At 44.4% G+C, this 18900-nt stretch overlaps 1 protein-coding gene across 1 annotated transcript in view; it reads right to left on the bottom strand.

Moving 5' to 3' along the window:
• ST13 (ST13 Hsp70 interacting protein) overlaps positions 1-18850 on the bottom strand; it is a 32731-nt gene extending 13881 nt beyond the window's left edge. The window contains exons 1-8 of the mRNA XM_048834885.2: positions 18643-18850; positions 14073-14127; positions 12609-12678; positions 12412-12482; positions 11754-11820; positions 10282-10366; positions 4915-5025; positions 2382-2484 (exon numbers count right to left, since the gene is read on the bottom strand). Coding sequence (XP_048690842.1) covers positions 2382-2484; positions 4915-5025; positions 10282-10366; positions 11754-11820; positions 12412-12482; positions 12609-12678; positions 14073-14127; positions 18643-18752 — 672 coding nt within the window. The 5' untranslated portion in view covers positions 18753-18850. The remainder of the gene's footprint in view (positions 1-2381; positions 2485-4914; positions 5026-10281; positions 10367-11753; positions 11821-12411; positions 12483-12608; positions 12679-14072; positions 14128-18642) is intronic.
• Positions 18851-18900: the final 50 nt, after the last annotated feature.

The following is an 18900-nucleotide window of genomic DNA, read 5'->3' on the forward strand; positions in this document are numbered from 1 at the left end:
CTGGACCAGCAGCAGCAGGACCCTGGGCTGCTGACATCCTCACTCATGGAGTAGCAGTGGCAGGACCCTGCCCCTCCTTCCCAAGCAGCAGCAGCACCCCAAAGCCCCCCAAGATTTAGTCAGGAGTATTTATAGTACAAGTCATGGACAGGTCACAGGCCGTGATTTTTTGTTTATTGTCCATGACCTATCCATGACTTGTATTAAAAATATCTGTGATTCAATCGAAGCCTCAATCATAACCATATTATCTGTAGGAATCTACATTAATTACCCTTCAATCTGTGGAAGGATAGATTTATGATAGAGTCTGATGGCTCCTAATTCAAGGAAGAGGATGTGAAGTTTCATTCCTGAGGCTTCCACACACCATGATTAAGTTTGAAGAGTGCTTTTAAGACCTCTACTGAGACGAGTCAACCAAGACTATTATCTGATTAATCATCCAATTAAAACCTTGAAGATTGCTGTGGGTAAATACTGCCAAAGAGTGAGTACTGGACTTTCTGAAGTGGAAACACTCACATCCAACTGTGATTGTTTGGTTTTTACACCAGATTCAGCCACCCTTGCAAGGGTTGTACACCTGAAGCCTTGCAAAGTTGGAGACAAAAGTGCAGTAGACATCAGGCTCACTCAGATAATTTCACTGGGCCTTCTAATCTAGACTTTGCTACCTCCATTCTCTGGATGAATTCTTGGACCATTTCCCTAGGCAGTCAAGCTAGAGCTCACAGAAGGTCCCCTCAGATTCTGCAGGAAGACTAGCCCTTGAGCTGTAGCCAAGATATATTCAGTTTACTGTATAGATATGAAGAAGCAGCAAGGCACAGCACGGTAACTCTTGCCTTGCAGGAAAGACTGATCTTTTAGCAGACAGTCATCCAGGTATGGATATACCTAAGGCCCCCCATACAGATTAACTGTGAACACTGCCAAGCATTTGGTGAATACCTTTAGGGGTGCTGCCAGTCCAAAGAGAAGAACCTTATATTAGTTGTTGCCGAAAATACTTCCTGTGCTTTTGCCTTATCAAGGTGTGGAAGGAGAAGTCTTCAGAGGTAGGGTTTCATACCAGTCTTGAAGATTGAGAGGATTATACTCCCCAGAAGAGACAGATAGAATTTTGTTTTCCTTAGGTAATTTCTTCAATTTGCAGAGGTCTAGAACAGAGCCTTTCCCAGTATGGTTGCCAAGACCTCCTTTTGCAGCAGTTTCTGAGAAGAATGCTTGAAAAAAATAAATGGAGTTGAGATATGGTATGGCTTGTAACTGGAAGGAATACCCGTTTATGGGATCTAGGACCCACTGATCCTCTTGCATACGCAGATTCTGAAGCAGAGATTTCAGGAACTTTTTGGATAAAGCCTTGTAGATATTCCAGCATTTGGCAGTGTCCCTCTCTGAGGCATTTCACGTCTATCTGAAGCAAGAAACAGCGTGTGCCGAGTCAGAGGAACCTACCCTACAGGCTTCCTAAGTGGCTCCATGACCTTAAGCAAGACCCACGGCAACTAAAATGTAACACTTGATCCTGGTCCATACCTATTAAAACAGCACATGAACTATTTACCACTATGTAAAAATAACAAAGGAGAAAGGGATAGAGTGGTCACAGAACCAACCTAACACGTGAATGAAAAGAAACAGAGGAACCATTAGACAAGATATTTATACCATCAATTTATGCAATGTCTAACTTGGAGAAATATTACACACCTTCCAACTGTTAACTACTGCTCAGAAATGGCTCACTGATCACATGACTCAGCATGGGATGTCTGCAGCGGTATTCTGCAGAGGCAAATTCATAAAGGAGAATGATATCTGCTTTTAAGGAAAACATATGCTGCCCCCCAGTGGTAGAATAGTGGAAGAAATTTACTATAGAAATCATGGGCTGAGAGAACATTGCTGCTGAATATTCACACTAGTGAGAGGAGTCCATGGTGTCTCTGAGCCTTAGGAACTTTCTGGAAAGCAGGATCCACTGCAGCTATCTGAGTGTCCTCCTCGATTCTGAATACTCAGAGCTGGGGTTACAAAGGGATGCAGGACTCCAACTGTCTCAGCTCTTTCTGCTAAACTCAGATAACTCCAAAGAACAAGAGGGAAAGTGACAGGTAATTATGAATATGCAGAAGCACCACACTCAAAGATCCAGTTACCCACAACTGGAAATGGAAAGAAAAATCAAGGCATTTAAACCACAGAGTTGTTTTAGAACCTCATCTCTGAATGTTTGATACTGCAAGAGCACTTATGTAGCCCTAAAGGAAAATGTCTGCAACCTTCAGAAGCTTCCAGAAGTCTAACAAGCAAGAGTAGGCAGAAGCCACCATGAAGAAGCCAATTTATTCCATTATCCCACCCTCACTTACTCTTGGCTGCACCTCCTTCAGCATGGCACTAGCCTCATCATCATAATCCAGTTTACATGCCAACGCAAGGTCATGTGCCGCCTCCTCCCAGTGACCGAGGAGTCTGGAATTGAAGACACCAATATGGGGTTAGTAGTGCTCGCTCGTCTCATCCTTCAATTCGTAACAGACAAGGTGGTAGTCAATGTCCCTTTACATGGATCCACATGAACCTTGTATAAGTGGACACACAAATGCACACCTGAATGGTCACAGAAAAGTCAAGACTTGGTGATAATTACTGTAGGTCATGGAAAAAGAGTCCCAGGAGCATGAAACACTTAGGGGATACTTCCCTGCTGCTTTATACTCCTACAACACAACTGCCACTTTTGCTTCAAGAGAAGCCAAATGGGTGCTGTGAAGCCAATTAGTGCCATTCCTCTGAACAGTAGAAAAGAGGTTGCTGTTGTGAAAAACAAGGTACTCCCTACCCAAAGTGGCAAGGTATTGTATAGTCAATTAAAATTTTTAAGTAAATAGTATCTATTGTCAAAGAGTTTGTTGCTTCCATAGGCTGAGCTGTACACCCGGCTAGGCCCTTGTCCGCCCACTCTGGTCAGAACACCTTGTTGATTTTGGTGAAAGTCAGAAATCCAGAAAAGCTTGCTTTTCTAGTTTTCACCAAAATCAATATGGTTCTGATCAAAGCGGGGAGGGAGCCGAACGGGCCTAGCTTGAGGGGCTTTCAGCAACCTGATTTCCACTAAACTCAGGCCCACATAGTGTCCATTTGGTGGTGCAGGCAGAAGCAGCTCCCTAGCACCCTAACCACTATTTTCTAACCCTAAGGTCACTGCCTCACCACTATATCATGAGTAACCAAATGGTTATTTTAGTAGAAGTTAGGCTTTTTCAATTTTCCCCAAAATCAATACGGTTCTGCGCATTGATACACAGAGAATTTCCTACAATTTTGGAATTGTTCAGATGCAGTTTTCAAAAGTTATCACATTACATACTGACAGAAAGAGGACAGAGAAGTGCCATTAGTTTGAGTTCAGAGCCTTGAGCCTCGTTTTGCTTGGCCAATTATATTAAGGATAACACCACCCGACTCTTACACAGCACTTTTTGCCTATAGATCTTAACGTGCTACACAAAGATGGCAAATATCCCCATTTTATGGATCGTGAAAATGGAACTGAGGTGCAATAACTTAACCAGCAGGCTAGTGGCACAGCCAGGAACCGAATCAGAGCATGGAAATTCCCCCACTCTATCAGGCCCTCTAACACTACTTCAGGGTGTATTAGAGTCAACCACATCAAGGAAAGTTTTAATATTCTGATATGTTAAGGGGAGAGCCTCCATGGTCTTGTAAGTAGTTCTTAAGTTAAAACATTGCAGATTGTGATCTGACCAGATCTTATAATTTAGCATGATGCTCTTAGTACTGAACCAGTGCCCCAACATGATTCAAGGGAACACTGGAATCATGACGTTGCTAAAGGTGCAATTTTTAGGATGATGAAAAACTCTGGTCCTGATGACCAGAAATCCTTAAAGAGTCTATAATACACTTTCCAAAGAGCAGAGTTCCTGAATATTCATTAAATGAGAATACATATTAGACATTTTCAAAGTCCTTTAGAAAACTTTGCTAATGTTTCATTACCAGTTCTGCAAATAGGATTGTTAGCCTAGTGATGGTCTGCTATCTTAAGCAGACACCATCCACGATGGACCCTGTTAAGAGATGTATTGTAGAACCGATAAGCTTGCCCAAAAGCAAGCAGCAAAACTTGTGCTTCACTGTTGTTTAAGTAGCTCTTTTAGTAACAGTTTAGTTTGTTCCGCCTTAACTGTTATACACCTCCAAAACAAGTTTAAAAACTTTAGAAGATCATCATTCTTGAGATGTGTGGATGCAGAGAGAATAAGACAGTTAACCAAGACAACACCATAGAAAGTAATTACAGAATTTACTAAACTTTGCTTAAAATGCCCAATTTTCACTACTTGAATAGCAAAACTCATTCTTTATCCTGTTTTTTAAAAAGGTTGTCATAACACCTACCCATTTAATTGTTAATTCCTTATTACATTTAATACTTATATTACAAAAAGTAAATTAATTTACAAAAATTATAGTATTTCATTACAGGTTTTTGGACATTTTAGAGAGGAGCCTTCATTACTAGTCCTAAAGAAATTTACTTTTACTAGTATAAAGTGTGTTAGGATTCTTTGGCATGAAAGACTAGCAAAATTCAAGTTATACCAGTTCATGATTCCAAATCACACAGATAAAAATCATATCCCTACAGTTAAGAATGTTCAATGACCAAACAGAAGATTTTGGTGATGGCTAATAAAAAGACATTTAGTACCAGAAACATTTACATTCCCATTAAATCATCTCCTTCCTCCCCACAAAACATCAGATAGATAAACAATTCACAATCTGTAATGGATGAGATTAGAAAAAACAAAAATTGCCTCCCTCACTAATGAGCGAAGGGAGAGGTGAAACATGGCTGCAATTCTTTACCTGTGAGCTTTCCCTCGCCACTTGTAGGTCTGTGCTGAATCTGGGTTTATTTGAATGGCTCTGTCACAGTCTCTAATGGCAGCATTTGGCTTCTGTAGTTTCACAAAGACACTGACAAAAAGGACAAGATTTATTGTACATATTTAAAAACATTTTCCATTGCCAACACTCACAGGCAAGAAAACTAAATGGAATATATTTAAAGAATTCTAAAGACAAAAGATTTTGCACTGGTGAGAATTCTGTCTTGGTTACTGAAGTTTGCCATGTAGCTCCTGGACACGTGAATCATGAGAAAGGGTAGTGCAAGCTTTCATCAGCGTGCCTCAGTCTTGATCAGCAAGAACCACTTGAGGGTGGAAGGAAGACAAAGAAATACAAGGATGCAGAGAGTTAAAGTTCTATGTCCTGTGTTAAAAAGGTTTCCTAGTCCTAAACACACAACTCAGATGCACTGTAAAGTTGGGATCAGCAAGGGAAGAAATTTGTCAATTGGTGGTAGGAACCAGACAGAGATGGTGCGAAGGGCCAGTTCATAAAACAGTGAACTGAGAGGTTAACAGGGATGCTGGGTTTGAGGGTAGACTACATGGAGCACTGCCCAATGACCCAGACTGGACAGAAAGTTGTGCTTGGATGAATGACTTATGGTAAGTCAGTGTCCTTAAACTACTGATGTTTTCTATGTGGTTTTTATTCAGAGAGTAATTTCAGTATTCAAAAACCAATCTGGATTTTGTTTACTCTAATTTTTCTTCTGAAAGGAACCAGACCAAAAAAGCTTTTGGCAGGCCTATCCCAAAGAGGCAGAAAACCATTAGCGACGGAAACAGCGGGTATTTAAGGAATAAAGGCCTAATCCAGGTTGGGTACAAGAAATTAAGGCTTTCAAATTGGTTTTAGTATTATGGTCTAGTTTCAGAACATGATAATAATTTATAGCTTGTCGCATCAGTTATAACTAGATGGCTGTGGACAAATGAAGGGCCTTATGACCAGTACTGTATGAGAAAAGATGTTTTTGGCTAAATGGACATACGATGGGACCAAATAGAAACCTTGAAGACCATGTAACATTTTGGGTCTCCAACATGGAAAACTGGGACAGAAACCTTTAGGCCAGAGGTGGGCAAACTACAGCCCACAGGCCCCTCCTGCCCGGCTCCTGAGCTCCTGGCCCAGGAGGCTAGCCCCCAGCTCCTCCCCTGCAGCCTCAGCTCAGTGGGCGGCAAGGCTCTGGCTGTGTGGTGGCATGGCTGCCTGTCCTGGTGCTCTGCACGGCGCAGCTGTAGAGCCGCCAGCCACCAGTGCTCCAGGCAGCGCAGTAAGGGGACAGGGAGCAGGGGGTTGGATAGAGGGCAGGGGAATTCAGGGTGGTGGTCAGGGTATGGGGGTGTGGATAGGGGGCAGGGTGGTCAGACGGTGTGGAATAAGGGGGTTGAATGGAGGCAGGGTTCCCGGGAGCGGTCAGGGGACAGGGAGAAGGGGTGGTTGGATGGGGCAGGAGTCCTGGGGGGCTGGGCCACACCTGGCTGTTGCCTCCCCAAACCAGCCCTCCATACAATTTCAGAAACCCGATGTGGCCCTCAGGCCAAAAAGTTTGCCTGCCCCTGCTTTAGGCTATAAGTACATAGGATATTTTCAGCTATACCCCATAGGTAACATTTTGGTATTCTATAAACTTTAGCTTTGGGACTGCTTAGCAAAGCTTTTTGTAATATTCATCTAAGAGAGCACGTTTTATTTCACAATTTTTTCTGTTTCAATAGTTGCAATTTTGTCCTGGACACTGCTGCATAAGGACTATGACTGGAAGGTACCTTGGACTAAAAATGACCTTGGGGAAGGCAGAATCAAGAACATGCCAATGGCTACAAAATCCTTTCTTAGTGTCATAAGGAGGCTGTCAAGAACTAGTGCAGAAATGGGGAGAGCCAACCGTGAAAAGTAAGAAGTTCTCAACTGCGGTTGTTAACAGAAAAGTCATTTTCAAAAGCAGCAGCTTCTCCCTGTAGTCCATGCATCGTATAAAGCTTTAACCTTTACACTGCAGCCAGCTCCTATCCCTCCTCATAATCTACCATCAAGAAATTCACCAACTCCTGATAGTCTACTGCTACACCATGTAAATAAAACTTAAACTTTATAAAATGCGTGGTTATCAAATTAATTAGTGATTAATTAGCAAGGAAATAAGTTATGTGGTGTGACAGGGTTAGGCAAGAATGCTACAAGAAAGTAGGAGAAGGTAGATATATATTAGCCCCAGATTAAGCAGGTCCCTTTCCCCTGAGTAAGATAATGGCTGTTCCAGAACAATCAGGAAGTTGATGGAACCAATTAAGGCAGGCTAATCAGGGCACCTGGTTTTAAAAAGGACCTCACTTCAGTTGGTGAGGCATGTGCAAGGTGCTGGGAGCAAGACGCTGAGAGTGAGTAGGCATACTGCTGGAGGACTGAGAAGTACAAGTGCTATCGGACATCACAAGGAAGGTCTGGTGGTTAGGACAAAGATGGTGCTGGGAGGAGGCCATAGGGAAGTAGCCCAGGGAGTTGTAGCTGTCATGCAGCTGTTACAGGAGACACCATAGACAGCTGCAATCCACAGGGCCCTGGGCTAGAACCCGGAGTAGAGGGTGGGCCTGGGTTCCCCCCATTCCCCTATTTGATATAAGAGGAGTTGATCTGGACTGTGGGGAAGGTCTCTGGCCTGTTCCCCAACCCATTAGGTGGGGCAGCAGAGACTGTGGGGGAGTGTTCTACTTTTCCCCATGCTGGCCAGTGATGAGGTTAGCCAAGTGAACAGCAGGTTTGTGCCACTAACAAAGGAGCCAAACTGAGGACTGCTGTAAACGTCTGAGGTGAACAAATCCGCCAGAAAGCGCAGAACCCACCAAGGCAAAGGAGGAACTTTGTCACAGTAGTTATGAGCCACTTAAAATTTCCACCTCTCACACCATTTTATCAAAAGTGTTGCAGGAAGATTTTTAAAAATGTTGAAGAATTAAGAGTGTGTTTGAAGCTATACAATTCTGTGTGATACTGTAAGAGTCCCACATTTTCATAAGCTAGGCTGGAAATACAGTGCAAGCCAGATAGAAAAGGGGAGTTGCATTTGCACGATCAAGATCTGGTCTCAAGCAATGAATTATGGACATACCTGGTAACCACTCCAGAGTTAATGACTGTATTCTAAAACAGGGTATAAATCCGTTTATTTCTCCAGAAGTAGGCAACCAAGTGATGTTAAGTTTCATACAGTTTTATATTTTCTGTGCAGTCTTTTTGTCTCATTTCTCTCCATAAATTTATAATATGAATCTGGGCACTGGTCGAAATTTTTCCTTGTTTCTTACTTTTCATTATTGACCAATCCAGACAAAGCTTGATAGAGGTGGATCCTGAGGATATTTAATGCAGCTAGTAGCTTTAAAAAACCCCAAATGCTGTATCTGGGGACATCTTTAGCAGCTACTCATGTTATAACTGGAAGTTTGTGGGCTACACACACACAGACTTGATTGATACAGAGGTGTACAAAAGTGATTTTCTGAGGTAGAGGAGACTGGGTGCACAGAAGCCTGATCAATAAGGCTACGTCGATGTAAAACCTTCGGTCAGGAGGTACATTTTTCTGTCAGGTTTTACCTTACAGCAGGAGAGTTCACATGCAACTTCTGACACAATGGTTAATACACAGCTTTTGACAGACAGTATTCTTCATCTACTACCCACCACAAGTCCGCCCCACACTTTGTAGAACCCCACCTACAACATTAAAAAAATATACAAGAACTTCATTGAGTAGTTAGGGTCGATACATCCACCATACCAGACAAAACCACCAGGGTTGTGTGGTCTATAACATATTATAATGGCAAGACATGCTTATTGATGGATAAATGGAGAGTATATACTGTTAAGTTATTTAACTTCTAAAATATTTGGTTTTCTATAGCAATCTCAATGATTTCACAATGATGGGCCACACATACAGCTGTACACATGCACACAGAACAATGCTCAATTGGTCAGAACAGAAAGTGACTGTTAGCTGGACCGGATGACCCAGGAAGTAATTTTCATATCTAAGTGAGAAAAAAAAATCTAAACAAAGTTAATTGCAGATGGTCTTCTTGTTAACTATAACACAAGAATCTTTAGATTTTCCTTAGAAGTAAGGCCCTACCAAATTCACAGTCCACTTGTCAATTTCACAGTCATAGGATTTTAAAAACAGTAAATTTCATGATTTCAGCTATTTAAATCTGAAATTTCAGGGTGTTGAAATTGTAGGGATCGTGACCCAAAAAGGAGGGGGGCGGGAATAGAAGGGGTCACAAGGTTATTGGGAAGTGGGGGGTTGAATTACTGCCACCCATACTTATTTCTACGCTGCTGCTGGTGGCAGTGCTGCTTTCAGAGCTGGGCAGCTGGAGAATGGTGGCTGCTGGCAGGGAGCCCAGCTCTGAAGGCAGAGCCATTGCCAGCAGCAGCACAGAAGTAAGGATGGCATGGTATAGTAATGCCACCTTTACTTCTTTGCTGTTGCCTGCAGAACTGGCCCCTTCATCAGCAGCTGTCACCCTCCAGCCACCCAGCTCTGAAGACAGCAGCGCAGAAGGAAGGGTGGAATGGTATGGTGTTGCTACCCTTATTTCTGTGCTGCCGCTGGCAGGGTGCTGCCTTCAGGGCTGGGTATCTGGCCAATAACTGTAACTCTCCAGCAGCCCAGCTCTGAAGGCAGCACAGAACTAAGTGGCAATACAGCAACCCCCCTAAAATAACCTTGTGATCCCCAGCAACTCTTTTGTGCCAGGACCCCCAATTTGAGAAACGCTGGTCTCCCCTGTAAATCTGTATAGTATAGCCTAAAGCACACAAAAGACCAGATTTCACAGTCCGTGATGAGTTACTTATAAGAGTTTGTTATCCTGCATCTTTCAAACTGGAAGTCCCAAAGAAGGCATATATTATCATGTTTCACAGAGCAGACAAGCCATTTCAGCTATTCCAGAAACCCTTCATATGGCTGCTCTTGCAACTACAAATAATGCATTTCCTCTTATGATTCATCCATAACCTTCCAACCACGTGAGGAATGGAAAAAATAGTGACTGAACAATGTAATAGGAGACAGTCTATCACATCTGGCTTGCAGTCCAATAACTCCCAGGAATGATGTGAAACTAAAAGCTATTTTGCTCCCCCCCCAATCTTTACACAGATTCATAATGTCCTTTCCTCCTTAAGCCTCCCCTCAAATTATAAACAAGCTGGAATCTCAGCTTTCCAGTCCATCATGACCCCTTTAAAAAGACCAGGTTATGTAGAGGAAAACAAATCCCTGGTCTATATAGCACTCACCTGGCTCGCTTAGCATACAAGATGGCTAAATGAGGATTCAACTTGATTGCTTCAGTGAACAAGTCAATGGCTTTCTGAAGTTCACCTGAAAGGCAAGTACCAGTAAAGCTTCAATAACCCCACAGTGAGATAAAAAACCAGATTTCCGTCATCTACTGGGTGTTGTGTACCATCAACATAAGAAGAAAGTCACATTTGTCTTAAAGTTTACTGGTATTGCTGAAAACCAGCACAACCCAAAATTACAATGAAAGAGATTATCTCAATGTACTTTGCACATCTGACTTTGACTAGTCATTTATTCAGTTTCCCCTTTTATTTATGTGGGTCTTCCACACAGCAACAGGGGAAAGAAAAACACTTAAAAATTGGAAGTGCAATGGTAAAACAAAAACACGCATGGGAACTCATGGATGGATGTAGTACACAAAACCAACTTGAAATTTAGTCAATTTTAAAATAAAAGTTAAATATATCCATTTAACAATTCCCTATAGAAAATCTAACGTCAGATGTTTTGGACAAAAATTAATAATCCCTAGAAAGACAGCCCAAATTTACTTTTAACCACTATTAAAATGGAGAATTTTAAATTTAATGTGTTTTTAGTAAGAAAGAAATACCTCCTAAAATACTCTTAAATTCAAAGGATCCCTTTAAATAAGACTATTTGCATATAAGGCAACTTTGAGATTAGCAACAAAAACATTCCAAAACAGTGGAAGGCAGCAGAGCAAGGAAATCATTAAGACATCAAGATTCAGAGCTAAAGCATATGGACTGTCAAGGACACAACACATGCTGCTGTTAAAACAGACTTGGGCAAGATGGACACATGTTTTTTAAAATGGACATTCCATAGAACCACATCAGGATCCCCAACAGAACTCAACCAGGCTGCAGAAATAGAGTACTCTCTTCATCAGTTTGACCAGTAGCAATTTTACCAGTGTGGATTTAAGAGCTTTGTTCTCTGCTGGTTTCCCCCCCACCCACCCCACCTTCTCTTCTTTTCCTGGGCTAATCCTTCATTTGTTTATTTAACTAAGGTGTTTCAGAATACAATTTATACAGAATCTTATATACAAAATGAAGTTGTGTTGTGCCAGGATACCAATGAGGGAGTGGAGAGTGTAAAACAAGAAGTTCTGGCAGGCAAGAAGAGTGGTATCCACAACCAAAAAGCAGGGTGTGCAAACCAGGGCTCCCCCATTGAACTTCAGTATTACCATGCTTCTAGGCATCTCTCATTAAGACAACAAATTATATCTGGAACTCAATACAAGGAATGAATTCCACCAGCAGAAGCTTTTAAACAATCCACTACCTAGCCCCACTCCTTCCTGCAGACTGGAAGGATTCCAGGATGCTTTAAGTCAGATTTTCCAGACTTGTCAGTGAAAGCAAGTGAAAACAGCAGACGATAACAGCTACACCCTCCAAGGTATGTGCTAAGGTACAGAACCCCTCACCTTCACCTAGGGCATGAATGCCCTCCATCTTCTTCTCATTGGCCTCGTCCATCATCTCTTCAGTTACCTATGAAACAAAGGAAATAAAGTCAAGACCAAAAGCAGCAAACTTAGATGGGGGTCAGGAAAGGGAACTAATGTTCTCTAACTCTAGGGTCTTCTGCCTAATTTGGGCTAAATACTCACAGTTAAGCAAGCAGAGACTCCCAAGTATATTTAATTCAATTTCAAAAAGGAAGGGAGGAGAGCAACACTGCTCATACGGAATAGGAGGACACTCAAATATTATTTTTCATCTGTTAGTGTGGGATTTCTATATTTAGTTTTCAAATCAGACATTTTAAAAATGTTTAGTGGCTCATTTTTACGTCCAGCGATGATTCTCAAAGATAATGGGAGTTTTGCTAATGTCTCTGATGGAAGCAGGCTTTTAATTAGGAGAGACCTTAACTTTCAATGGATGAGTTTCCTGTTCAGGAGAAGGGAAGAGGGAGAACTGAAGGCATTAAAAGCAATGACTGGCTGTCTAACTAATGTAGGTTTCCTATGAGTTTGATTTTCACTCAACTCCTCCCTCCCCCCAAAAAACACAAAACCAAAAATCATACAGAAGCAGCAACTCCTCCAATGCAATGGAAGTTGAAGATGTTGTGTTTACCTCCACATTTTCATCTCCCATTTCTTGGGGATCATCCTTGTCTGGTTCAATCACTCCCTCGTTATCAATTTCTGCAGAGAGAAAAGTAGTGTTCAAATCCTTAAATGTGGAAAATTAAATTCTTCCACCTACAAATATGATAGTGCTACATTCATGTTCAAATTGATGAATAGTTGCAGTAACAGTTACTTCCTCACCCACGTCACTCTCTTCACTCTCAGGCTCTGGTGGCTTAACTGGCTCCTCTGGCTGCTTCTCCGTTTTGTCCTAATAAATGGAGGACAGAAATCTGTAAGTACATGTTATCTATGGTCAAGTACTCCTTTTCCAGGCGAACAATCCCAAGGCATCAGAAAACTCCACTACAAAGTCTTCAGCAGCTAAAGGATATCCCATGTATGGCTAAGGAGTTTTATTTGTAGTTTTAAAAGTATGACATAAAACCCTTCTCCTCACTTTCCTGCACTAATGCCAACTTCTGACCTGTAAATTGCTGTTTGTCAGACTTTCCTTCAGGGTTTATGTTTTAATAACTTTGAAGTAAGTTGGCCCACATAGTATCATCCACATCACTAGAGCCAACATTGCAATGAACACTAATTTGCCCCTTACTTCCAGTCTCAGCAGAACCAAGGTTTGAATGAACCACAGAAACTGGATTTCTCTTGCCCACAGATGTGCTGATTTGTGGTCAGAGATCCTCTTTCCATACTATCTAAAACAGCTTTTCCTATCCATCCGTACAGCTAAAACTCAGCTTGTGTCTCAATTACTGCAGCATCCTTTTCTATGTCTTTGACAGTGTAATCATGCTCCACTCATATCCATTCAGAATGCTGATGCAGAGATAATTTTCTTAGTCTGTTGCTCAGGCCATAACACCGTTTTTAGGATCCCTCCACGAGCTTCCCCCACTGCTTATGCATCAAACATAAGTTCCTTGGCTTCACTTTCAAGGCCCTTCATGGCCCATTCATTCTCCACCTTATCTTTTTGTACACTGTCCAGATGTTGATTCCAGGCTCCACTGTGTACTGGTTAAATTTTCCAACAAGCACCTTTGTGCTTTCTCCCACGCTGCCACTCATATTTGGGAAAAGCTCCTAATAAAAATCTAAAGCTACCTCACCATCATCCGCCAGCTCTCCTTTGCCATGATGCCTACAAAAACTTGATGATATGTAAGTCACTGGTGCACCGATACCACTATCTATCAAGCTGACCAACACTGTCTCATTGTGTCCTTACATTCCTGTATGTACTCATCTGTGGTCTCTTCTCTTATACTTAGATTGTAAGCTCTTTGGGGCAGGGACCATCTTTTTGTTTGTACTGCAGCTGGCACACTGGGGTCCTGGACCATGACTAGAACACCTAGGTACTGTGGTGATACAAATAATAAATAAGAGGTCAGGTACATTAGACAGAATGGGGTGTGGCAAGTCTGAGGGTACTTTTAACAAAAGGCACATAATAGCACCCTTCAATCTCTGAAATTGTCACAAGCCAGCACCAAATATACAAAATTCCTTGATGTTTCCAGTTACCTTCTTTGGAAGTTTTAAACAAACGCACTTGTCCCATTCTTCACGCAAATTCTGACAGCAAGGTTTTTTTTTTTGGGTGGGGGGGGGCACAGAGTCCTTATGTTTATCTCTTACCTTCATTGTTTCTGCAGGGGCATCGTCCGGAGCAGGTGGTATCGTCCCTCCCATACTTTTTTTAAAAAAAGGAGGGAAACAAAAGTTATTGAAGTGCAGCCTTTTCAGCAGGGTTTTAGTGAAAGAGAAAGGATTGTCCCAAGAAAAGCTGAAATGGAACCAACCCACCACTTAACATCTGTCAAAGGGAAAGCACCAAACAGCAAAAAGAAGATGCACACCAGCCCTTGTATCTAGCTTAATGCAGCAATAGTTAGTTTTGACTCAGTTAACCCCTGCATTTTAAGCTCTCTATTTAAGACACTCATTTTTAAAGAGAAATGCTGCTTTTTTTTAAAAAAAAAAAGGCAGAAGTGGGTCATGCTGCTCTCTGACCTATAGATAAGTTTTGGAGAAAGTTGGATATAATTTTGTTAGATGCTTTTTGATCTTTAGATAATGCAGCATTTAAAAAAATGCTAGCAGTTTTCACCCATTAAGAACACAGACCTTCTGATGGAAGGAACCAGGTAATGAAAAACTAGCCATTTGAAAATGGTACACTAAACCCATTCATGCTTTGCTATATAAAAAACCCTCAACCAAACAAAAAATCGTATGTGAGATGTCCATACAAATAAAAGAAACTAACAACAGAAATATTGCCATACACAAAATACTATCAAATGCAAATGAAACACTGGATACATATCTGCTAGAGTCCTCAAGTGTTTCTTTAACACTAGATTAGTAGTATTTACGTAGCATAAACACGCTGCATAAGACTTTGGATGAGCAACAGAGAAGGAGAACCAGTGTTTGAATGGTCAGCTCAGTGTTTCTCAACCTTTTTGTGCTGGCAACCCCTTTGGACTTAAAAAAAAATTGTGACCCCCACCTCCCTGAAAAAACTGCAACCCCCTACCTTAAGCTCAAGGTGAAGGGCTTCTGCCCTGCTCAGGGGTCCAGGCTTCAGCTGAGAGCAGGGTTGAACCATGTAAATTAGCTATGCAAGTTCCTCTGTGACATGGGGATCCAGGCAATTGCCCTGCTTCCTACTCCCTAATGCTGGCCCTGCTTGTGACACCCCCTCACGACCACCCTTGGGATCGCAACCCCCAGTTTGAGAAACACCGCTTTAGCTCAATAAGTAGTAATAGGGCACGTAAGTACATTATATAACAAACAGTACTGTATACAGTACTGGGGACAGGTATTAGTGCCTGGTGGTATGGGCCCACGGTGAGGGCCTGAAACACAAATTGCACCTTCTTCAACAAGGAGGAGGAACAGCTCAGTGGTTTGAGCATTGGCCTGCTAAACCCAGGGTTGTGAGTTCAATCCCTGAGGGGGCCATTTAGGGATCTGGGGCAAAAATTGGGGATTGGTCCCTCTTTGAGCAGGGGGTTGGACTAGATGACCTCCTGAGGTCCCTTCCAATCCTGATAGTCTATGATTCAGGGCCACCCTTAGGGAAAATGGCACCCTGGTGAACTTGTATTTTGGTGCCCCTGGGGGTGTGGTGCCCCCCCATACCCCGGCCCCACAAGGCTCCCGAGGCTGCCCTCCCTTCGCCCCAAAGGCTTGCTCTCCCCCCCTCCCCCAACTCCCTTCATTCCTAACTCCGGCATCCCCCTCCTGCACCCACAAGGGGAAACTGACTTAGATGCATGAAGCAGCTGGCATTGCTGCTTGCCCCCCTGGACTGCTACTCCTCTGCCCCACACACCCCTACAGGGCTCTGAGGGGGGAGGAGCGAGGAGCAACACCAGGGCTCCCTGCATCCAGGTCACTTTCCCTGCCTGGGCTGCATAAGGAGAAGGCACAAGAGAAGCAGCTCCTGATACTCACAGCACAGCCCGCGTGGCGAAAGTGACCTGGATGCAGGGAGCCCTGGTGTGTATGTTGGGTCAGGAGAGACTGTGTGTGCGCGCGCGGGGGAGGGAGGGAGTGTGTGTAAAAACAACTAACAAAAGCCAAAGCTGGCCAAAACACTAGCCATGTGCTGCTCCCACTAAAAGGGAAATATCACACTATTTCTCATATGAACTACCAGGGCTTGAATTAAATGTTTGTATGAAATTGGGGTGAATTTAAAAACTGTTTAAAATGTTTTAAAAATAAAAAATATGAAAAACTTAAATACATTTTATTTACAGTGTCATTATTCATACTAGTCTTGCTAGTCCTTTCCCACTCCTGCAGGCCGAGAGGCACACAGAGACAAGGATCAGAGCCAGCTGGGCCCCCAAAAGACCACGCTGACCCTCCAAATCCCTCCCCAGACCAAACTGAACAGGACCCGACCCACATCCCTCCCTAGACCAGGGGCACTGGTGGAGGGGAATGGGGCAGGGAGAACTGGTGGAGATCCAGACACCCCCAGGGGAACTGGTGGGGGGATGGGGCAGGGGGCACTGGGTCTCCCTTAAGGGTGCTGGAGAGAAGGGACTCCAGTTGCTTCATGGGGCCCAGACAGAGGGGGGCTCACCTGGAGAAGCAGCACCCACTGGTCGGGTTATCTGTCCACTGGGTGCCGGTGCTGCCTCCTGCCCAGCATGATTTGGAACCCCCACACTCCCCAGCCTCCGCATTCGAATAATGGCAAGGATGGGACAGGCGCACAGGGCGGGGAGAGCTGCATGCACAGCACCCTCTCACCAGTGCTGCCCCAGGGCTGGCAGGGGCCTGACAACCCAGGGAGGAGGCAGGAACTGCGCCATGTGGCGAGCCCAGCTGTCTGCAGCGCACAGCAGCCAGAAACCCCCGGTTTCTGCCGCTGAGCCCCTCCCCACCAAGTGGTACAAGCCTCTGGGGGAGAAGCTGGGGCTGGAGCAGGGCAGCAGCGGCTAAGGGCTCCCCTTCCCTGGTCACTGGCAGAAGCCCTCAGCTCATGGCCAGAGGAGCGAGGGGGAGAGGGGGCAGGGAGAAGGCAGCCCTTGGCCCACCAGCTGAGAGGAGCAGGCGGGGAGGGGCTGGGCTGGGCGGAGAGGAACCAGCACTGCGGCCACTTGGCAACGGCCAAGTGGAGCGCCAGGGTGGGCCAGCACACAGCACCCTCTTTGTACATATACCCTTGGGTGCAACTACTTTGCTCATTTTATGTTGAGGTGGGAATGCAGTGCATATGGCAACAGTACCTTCTAACCGGCTTTCAGACTTCAGGTTCAACTTCTCTTCTAAGCATTTCTTTAAGCCAACCCAGAGAGATTTCACCATAACTCCCTTAACAGCCAACAGTTCAGCAAATGTGAGCAACACTAATGACTAGTTGAGGCTACACTGCATGTGCCTACAGCCCACAGGGACGCTTGCTTGCTCTTCTGCACAATCCGTGAAACAAAGCCATTAGTTGAGTTCTAAATAGCTCGAATAATTACAGCACCAACATGGACCACACCAAAAAATTAAGATCCACGTGCATCCATCTAATGCTTTTTACAACATTTTAATGCCACTACAATGCTTAATGAAAAAAGGAAATGTGTTAGAAACATTTTCAAAGATTGGTTCATTTGCTCAAAATATGTGAAATGCTGTAAAATGTAAGTAGTATACTAAAAAAATGTTTTTCATTTAGTCTTCTACATGTTATCTTTGATGTTACCTGTAAAAATAGTGGGCAAAATATTATCAGAAAAGAGTGTGCTTTTTAAAACTGTGTCTTTTTTACTTACTGACAGATTTCAAATCAATAATTCTTTCTTCCCTCTCTGAGGAAAATATCAGCAATGACTTATTTTCTTCTTCCCAAGTTCTTCTGTAGCATCAAGAGGGAACTAGCTGTTGGAACCAAATGGGTGCGTTCCATAGATAGATTTCTTTGTATGGCAAAAGTCACTAGACTTTGGTAGACCTTATATTTCTTGTCTTCTGTTTCCAAACAATCAGCACTTGTATTTTCATTGTGAGATGCACCTGTCTCAGATCCATTTTATTTCCAGCCAGATCTACAGTGCACACATACTGCAAGTACTTTACTATGTGGAACCTAGATTGATGGTTGCAAAGGAATAAATCTGCCTCTTGCAAGGGGTACTGTGAGCACTTTGTATTGTAAACCACCACACACACTTTTGGGACTGTAAAGTCGGACCACTTGGGCTTTCTGAACCAGGAAGTGGACCGGTTTGGATGGTGGAGGACAGGTAAAGTTCTGGCAGTAGGAGCTGGTTTGAAGGAGTTTTAACATGTGCTATACGGTGGATGCCCCTTGCTGCTAGTTACTCTTGTAGCGCTGAACTAGCCAGTTACACCGTGGGCAGATTTTTTGAGCCAGACGGACAACTGCTGCAGCTACGCGGGGCAAGGCATGGGTCATCCCGCAGCCCGGGTTAGACCCTAAGCCGAGCGCCCCGTGGCTGGAGGGAGCGGTGCCTCCCCTGCACAGCGCCGCACGCCAGGCGACGCCATGGGGTGGGCAGCGCCCGAGACCGGCGGCTGCTCCTGCTGCTGCTGCCGCCGCGGGTGGGGGGGGCCAGACACGGCCAGGGCTGCTCGCCTTCCCGCCACGCGCCGCGCCCCGTTAGAGCGCGGAAAAGGCCGCGCCCTGGCCCCGCGGCGCCCCGCCCGGCACGCGGCGCCGACTCACCTCTCCACCCACTCGCGCAGGAAGCGCAGCTCCTCGCTGTGCAGCAGGCCCGGGCTCTCCTTGCAGAGCTTCACAAAGGCCCGCAGCTCGCTCACCTTCCGCGGATCCATGGCCGGCCGGGCCCACGCAGCGCCGCGCTGGAACTGCCCAGCCCCCGCTCCCCGCGCAGCTCCGCCTCCCGGCTCCCGGCCCCTGCTACTGCTACTGCGTCCCGCCCCGCGGCTCCGCCTCCAGGGTCCGCGGCCCCCCGCCCCCGCT

Source organism: Caretta caretta, chromosome 1, assembly GCF_965140235.1.
Source record: "Caretta caretta isolate rCarCar2 chromosome 1, rCarCar1.hap1, whole genome shotgun sequence".
NCBI classification, from domain to species: domain Eukaryota; kingdom Metazoa; phylum Chordata; order Testudines; family Cheloniidae; genus Caretta; species Caretta caretta.